Genomic DNA, 7,509 nt, shown 5'->3' with positions numbered 1-7,509 from the left:
CAAATGGCCGACGACTCCTATTTCTTATGTTCTTTTACCTGAAAGAGTGGTGGAGGCAGAAACCCTCACCACATTTAAAAGATACTTGGATGTGCATCTGAAGGGCTACGGACCAAGAACTGAAAAGTGGGATTAGGCTGGATAGCTCTTTGTTGGCCGGTGCGGACACGATCGGCCGAAATGGCCTCCTCCCGTCCTGTAAATGTCTATGATTCTATACAGGTGAACACAGCCCCCCCCCATACATGTGAACATGGCCCCTAAATACAAGTGAACACGCCCCCCCCATACATGTGAACACCCCCCATACATGTGAACACAGCCCCTAAATACATGTGAGCAGGGTCCCCATACATGTGAACACCCCCATACATGTGAACACGGCCCCTACATACATGTGAACACAACCCCCCATACATGTGATCACAGGCCACCCTACATGTGAACACGGCCCCCATACATGTGAACACGGACCCCCATACATGCGAACACGGGCCCCCATACATGCGAACACGGGCCCCCATATATGTGAACATGGGCCCCCATGCATGTGAACACGGGCCCCTATATATGTGAACACAGGCCCCCATACATGTGAACACGGCCCCCCATACATGTGAACACGGGCCCCCATATATGTGAACACGGGCCCCCATATTTGTGAACACGGGCCCCCATACATGCGAACACGACCCCATACATGTGAACACGGGCCCCCATACATGTGAACACGGGCCCCCATACATGTGAACATGGGCCCCCATACATGTGAACACGCCCCCCATATATGTGAACACAGCCCCCATACATGTGAACACGGGCCCCCATATATGTGAACACGGGCCCCCATATATGTGAAAAAGGCCCCCCATATATGTGAACACGGCCCCCCATATATGTGAACACGGCCCCCCATATATGTGAACACGGCCCCCCCATACATGTGAGCACGCCCCCCCATACTTGTGAACACAGGCCCCCATATATGTGAACACGGGTCCCCATTATATGTGAACACGACCTCCCATATATGTGAACACGGGTCCCCATATATGTGAACACGACCTCCCATATATGTGAACACGGTCCGCCCATACATGTGAACACGGGCCCCCATATATGTGAACACGACCCCGAGATAGGCTGGAGCACCGGTTAGGAGCGGCGCAGTCCAATAACAGCCTCTGGTGGCCAAAGACAGCAGATGGTGGGGGAACGTTGGTGATGGGAGAGTCCGGCTGTGGGTTATTGGGACCGTGACAGTATGGAGCCTGAGCTGTGTTGGTGGAGGCAGGTGGCACTGCGGAGATACAGCACCATCTAGTGTCAGGAGGGCTGAAAGGCAAGTCATAGAAACTTTCCTAAAAATGCGCTAGATGGGAAGCTGTGGTTTAGTCGCGTTACACCTGGATGTGACTGCCAGGTGTGACAGGATCATGGCCCAGAATAAGGAGGAACTGCATGCACACTAGGGCCTGGATATTAGCTTGGGAGCTTGGGAGCCTGGTATCGGACCACGAACCCAGCAAGACGTGGAGGCCCTGCTGATCTTAACGGCTGGGCCTCATTTAAATAAATCAGTGCGATTCAACGAGAGGAGCGGGTCACAGGCGGGGAGGCAGGCTGTGGGCTGCACCTTGAGGGGGGAGTTCGGACAGGGGAGGCCCAAGGCTTCCTTGTCAGGCCCGGGGGGAGCACTTCTGCTGCTCGCCGACACAGAGCTTCAAAACAGGCAACGTATAAATCATTTGTTTCTCTTTTAAGTTCCGCTTAGCTAAGGAATTCTTTGCTGAATCATTTGTGCAATAGAAAATATTTATTCTGTTACTTTATAACTTGTTTGCAACTTGTAGATTGAATCTTTGCCAGAAGTATCGCACAATGCAGGATGTGTGCCAGCTGTGTCTCAGTGGGTAGCACCTTCACCTCAGAATCAGGAGGCTGTGGGTTCAAGTCCCACTCCAGGGCCTTGGGCACATAAACCTAGGCTGACACTCCAATGCAGTGCTGAGGGAGTGCTGCACTGTCAGAGGGGCAGAGCTGAGGGAGTGCTGCACTGTCGGAGGGGCCGTCTTTTGGATGAGACGTTAAACCGAGGTCCCATCTGCTCTCTCAGGTAGATGTAAAAGATCCCATGGTGCTATTTCGAAGAGCAGGGAGGTTATTCCAAGTGTCCTGGCTAGTATTTAGCCCTCAATCAGCATCACTAAAGCAGATTACCCGGTCTGTTTGTGGGAGCTTGCTATGCTAATATTAGCTGTCACGTTTCCTACATTACAACATTGAGTATGCTTCAAAAAGTACTTCATTGGCTGTAAAGCACTTTGAGACGTCCAGTGTTCATGAAAGGCGCTATATAAATGCAAGTCATTCTTTTATGTGGACATTGGCCTGTGCAGGTCGCGGTTTCACTTGTACTGAACTACTAAATCATTGCAAGAATCTCGTTATCCAGTAAAGCAATTAAGCTTGCTGATTATAGTGTTGGTGGACTCACTGAACCGGTAGTTTGGGCTCAGTCACATGTTTCCTGCTTGGGCATGTTTTACTCTGCTGACGCTGGCTTTGATTGGCTCCAGCACACAAAGCAGGTTTGGCGATTTCACCACATTCAAGTGCTGGGGCTTGTTGAGAGTGTGGTTGAGCAGCACAGCAGGAGCTGTCTGTGTCCCACCCAGGTCAGTCAGCATCAAGTGCAGTAAAGAGCTGGAACTTAAACCCTTTTTTACCCTCTCCAAAAGCAGTTCTCACTAAAATGCAAAATAAACAGCTTGCAGCTTTTCTTTGCAGGGAGTTGTGAAATGCAACCACCTTTCTGGTGAAAGATGGCTACTGAGAATGAAGAGAGCAGACAGCCTGAGGCTGCAGGGCAGAGCCTGTACGGGGATTACATCTCCAACCCACTGATGAGCGGTGAGTTTATCACATACTTTATAACTAACCAGAAACAGTGAGAGTCCGATGCATTCCTGACCCAGTTTGTAGCTCTGTTTGAAGAAGTAACACACTCGGAGAGCAGACTGCTTCCACTTTAATCTTTTTGAATGGAAAACCCTTGATCAGATCACTCTCTGCAACTTGCTTGTTCCAGCCCTCAGCCTGGCCATCCGTAACCATTTAGCAGTTAACCATGTGTTGGGGGAGCAGTGTTTACAGCAGGGGGCCCGATCCTGCCTGGGTAAACAGACTGCTGCTGTCGGGAGTCGCTCACCCTCCCCACCCCAGATTTGGTATGTTGCACAGGAAGGGGAAAAGAAGGTTTTAAACAGGAGCTCAAGTTGAGCATGATCAGTTTGCTCTCTTGCTCTTGAATCGAGCTGCTTGTAATGCACAGAATGCAGATTGAGGTGTAGTCAGGGGGTGCACTGACCAAACTGCGTCACTTTACAAAGGTCCCTGTCACCTTTTGTCTTTTGTTGTTACCTGCATTTCTGTAGCGCCTTTCACCACCTCAGGACGTCCCAAAGCGCGTTACAGTCAATAAAGTACTTTTGAAGTACAGTCACTGCAGTAATGTAAGAAATGCAGCAGCTATTTTGCGCACAGCAAGCTCCCACAATTAGCAATGTGATAATGAGCAGGAAAAACGTTTTTGTTATGTTGGTGAGGGATAAATATTGGCCAGGACACTGGGGATAACTCCCCTGCTCTTCTTCGAAATAGTGCCCTGGGATCTTTTATGTCCACCTGAGAGCAGACGGGGCCTCGGTTTGAGATAACAAGGTGTGGGGGAGAGACCGCGGGGGGATAGATCACGGGAGGAGAGATTGCGAGCGGAGAGATCGCAAGGTGTGGGGCAGAGATCGCGGGGGGAGATCGTGGGGGAGAGATGGCGGGGGGCGAAATGGCGGGGGGAGAGATCGCGAGGAGAAATTGCAAGGTGTGGGGGACAGATCGCGGAGGTAGAGATCGCGGGGCGTGTCGAAATCTCGACCTCCGAAAAGAATGACTCCGACACTTACAGCTCCGGTAGAAGTTTCCTTTTTAATTTACTTGCTCGCAAGGGGTAGGTCACACTCAGTCAAGGGCTAAGTGAACACCTCCGAAATGGTTCAGTTTAACAAGATATTTATACAGTAAAACCAAAGTTCTGGCCTCTCCCTGTGTACTGCTCTGTCTCACAGTCAGTGAATACAGATAAAGAGTTAATTACTATATCCTGGTCCTGACATGGTTTACAGATATTTCCTTTTGTCAGGGTAATCAGGAAGCCAAACGGCCATTACTCCATGAGTCATAGGTAATGGGCTATCACCTGTCTTGTATTGTGTCAGGATTGTTCCAATTTCCTGGTCAGTTTATCTGTTTGCATCAAATGGATGAGGTCTCGGAAAGAGATAATGGCTAGAAGATAAGGGTGGGGTGACATGGAACTCCTGTAGTGTAGACAATAGGAGAGCACCATGGGGGGTTACTTGTCTCAGCATGACTTGTCTCCTAGCTGTCTGATGGCCATCAGCCATCTCACAGCAGGTTTAGCTGTTTATGCAAGCTGACTGCTAAAATGCAGAAAGTTCTGGAAGGGCCAGGACTCCATTTTAATCAAAAGGCACACGAATACCGTATGGTATCAGCTTAGATAAAAATACTTTCCACAGGCGAGACCACGGAGGGAGAGATCGCGGGGGGGAGTTCGCGGTGGGAGAGATCGTGGGGGAAGAGTTCGCGGCGGGAAAGATCGCGGGGAGAGATTGCAAGTTGTGGGGGAGAGATCGCGGGGGCGGGGGGGGGGGAGTTCACGGTGGGAAAGATCGCGGGGAGAGATTGAAAGGTGTGGGGGAAAGATCGCGGGGGTGGGGGGGGGGGGGGAGTTCACGGTGGGAAAGATCGCGGGGAGAGATTGCAAGGTGTGGGGGAGAGATCGCGAGGAGAGATCGTGGGGAGAGATTGCGGAGGGAGAGATCGCGCGGGGAGAGTTCGCGGGGGGGAGATCACGGTGAAAGATTGCAAGGTGTGGGGGAGAGATCGCGGAGGGAGAGATCGCGGGGAGGGAACACGGAGGAGAGATCGTGGGGGAAGAGTTCGCGGCGGGAAAGATCGCCGGGAGAGATTGCAAGGTGTGGGGGAGAGATCGTGAGGGGAGAGATCGCGGGGGAAGAGTTCGCGGCGGGAAAGATCGCCGGGAGAGATTGCAAGGTGTGAGGGAGAGATCGTGAGGGGAGAAATCGCAAGGTGTGGGGGAGAGATCGTGAGGGGAGAGATCGCGGGGGAAGAGTCCGCGGCGGGAGGTTGCGGGGAGACATCACAAGGTGTGGCGGAGAGATCGCGGAGGGAGAGATTGCGGGGGGAGAAATCGCGGAGAGAGATCGTAGCGAGAGAGATCACGGGGGGAGAAATCGCGGGGAGAGAAATCGCAGGGGGAGATCGCGCGGGGAGAGATCATGGGGAGAGATCGCTGGGGGAGATCACTGGATCGCATAGAGAGAGATCATGGGGCGAGAGATCGCGGGAGTAGAGATCGCAAGGTATGGGGGAGAGATCGCGGAGGGTGAAATCGCTGGGGGAGAGATCGCGGGGAGAAATCGCAAGGTGTGGGGGAGAGATTGCAAGGTGTGAGGGAGAGATCGCGGGGAAAGATCGCGGGGGGAGAGATCGCGGGGGGAGAGATCGCAAGGTGTGAGGGAGAAATCGCGGGGCGAGATCGCGGGGGGGAGAGATCGGAAGGTGTGATGGAGAGATCGCGGGGAGAGATCGCGGGGGGAGAGTTCGCGGGGGGAGAGATCGCAAGGGGTGAGTGAGAGATCGCGGGGGGAGAGATCACGGGGGAGAGATCGCAAGGTGTGAGGGAGGTCGCGGGGGGAGAGATCGCAGAGGGAGAGATTACGGGGTGAGAGATCACGAGGGGAGAAATTGCGGGGGGAGAGATCGCAGAGGGGGAGATTACGGGGTGAGAGACCACGAAGGGAGAGATCGCGGGGGGGAGAGATCGCGGGGGGAGAGATGGCGGGGGGGGATCGCAAGGTGTGGGAGAGAGATCGCAGGGGAAGAGAACACGGGTGGAGAGATCACGGGGGGAGATTGCGGGGAGAGATCGCAAGGTGTGGGGGTGAGATCGCGGGGGGAGAGATTGCGGGAGGAGATCACAAGGTGTGGGGGAGAGATCGCAGAGGGAGAGATCTCGGGGGGAGAGATCATGGTGGAGAGATCACGGGGAGAGATTTCGGGGGGAGAGATTGCGGGGGGAGAGATCATGGGGGAGTGATCGGAGGGAGAGATCGCGGGGGGAGAGATCGCAGGGAAAGATCGCAGGGGGAGAGATCACGGGGGAGATCGCAGGGGGCAAGATCGGTGGGAGAGAGATCTCAAGGAGAGATCGCGGGGAGGAGAATACTAAGGCTGCAGGGAGACTTAGACAGGTTAGGTGAGTGGGCAAATGCATGGTAGATGCAGTATAATGTAGATAAATGTGAGGTTATCCACTTTGGTGGCAAAAACAGGAAGGCAGAATATTATCTGAATGGTCACACATTAGGAAAAGGAGAGGTACAACGAGACCTGGGTGTCATGGTTCATCAGTGATTGAAAGTTGGCATGCAGGTACAGCAGGCGGTGAAGAAGGCAAATGGCATGTTGGCCTTCATAGTGAGAGAATTTGAGTATCGGAGCAGGGAGGCCTTACTGCAGTTGTACAGGGCCTTGGTGAGTCCACACCTTGAATATTGTGTTCAGTTTTGGTCTCCTAATCTGACGAAGGACATACTTGCTATTGAGGGAGTGCAGCGAAGGTTCACCAGACTGATTCCCAGGATGGCATGACTGACATATGAAGAAAGACTGCATCGACTCGGCTTGTATTCACTGGAATTTAGAAGAATGAGAGGGGCTCTCATAGAAACATATAAAATTCTACGGGATTGGACAGGTTAGATGCAGGAAAAATGTTCCCGATGTTGGGGAAGTCCAGAACCAGTGGTCACAGTCTAAGGATAAGGGGTAAGCCATTTAGGACCGAGATGAGGAGGAACTTCTTCACTCAGAGAGTGGTGAACTTGTGGAATTCTCTACCACAGAAAGTTGTTGAGGCCAGTTTGTTAGATATATTCAAAAGAGGGTTAGATGTGGCCCTTACAGCTAAAGGGATCGGGGGTATGGAGAGTAAGGAGGAATGGGGTACTGAAGTTGCATGATTAGCCATGATCTTATTGAATGGTGGTGCAGGCTTGAAGGGCCGAATGGCCTACTCCTGCACCTATTTTCTATGTTTCTATGTTTCTGTCTCTGAGCCAACTTTATATCCATGCTGTCACCATTTCTTTAATCCCAGGGGCTTCAATTTTGCTGACAAGTCTAATATGTGTCACTTTATCAAACGTCTTTGAAAGTCCTTTGCACAACATCAACGGCACTACCCTCATCAAACCTTCGTTACTTCATCCAAGAACTCAATCAAGTTTTTCACACACGATTTGCCTTTAACAATTCCATGTTGGCTGTCATTTATTAACCCATGTTCTTCCAAGTGACATTATTTTTCCCCGGATTATGGTCCCCAGAATGTTCCCCACCACT

The 7,509-nt window shown here is 52.1% G+C and overlaps 1 protein-coding gene across 5 annotated transcripts in view; it reads left to right on the top strand.

Annotated features, from left to right (window-relative positions):
* The first annotated feature begins 1,695 nt into the window (after positions 1–1,695).
* LOC139247857 (ankyrin repeat and SOCS box protein 9-like) overlaps positions 1,696–7,509 on the top strand; it is a 123,010-nt gene continuing 117,196 nt past the window's right edge. For 4 of the 5 annotated variants that reach the window (XR_011590991.1, XR_011590992.1, XM_070871810.1 and 1 more), the window contains exons 1-2: positions 2,616–2,678; positions 2,791–2,913. Coding sequence is in view for 3 of the 5 variants with exons in the window: in XM_070871810.1 (XP_070727911.1) it covers positions 2,826–2,913 (88 nt within the window). In the remaining 2 variants the exon portion in view is untranslated. Of the gene's footprint in view, positions 1,738–2,615; positions 2,679–2,790; positions 2,914–7,509 lie in introns of those variants that run through there. The other variant, XM_070871811.1, reaches the window with a different exon arrangement.

The sequence above is a fragment of the Pristiophorus japonicus genome, unplaced genomic scaffold, assembly GCF_044704955.1.
Source record: "Pristiophorus japonicus isolate sPriJap1 unplaced genomic scaffold, sPriJap1.hap1 HAP1_SCAFFOLD_286, whole genome shotgun sequence".
Classification (NCBI taxonomy): domain Eukaryota; kingdom Metazoa; phylum Chordata; class Chondrichthyes; family Pristiophoridae; genus Pristiophorus; species Pristiophorus japonicus.
Note: the sequence above shows the minus strand (reverse complement) of the source record. Positions and strands in the feature narration are given on the sequence as shown.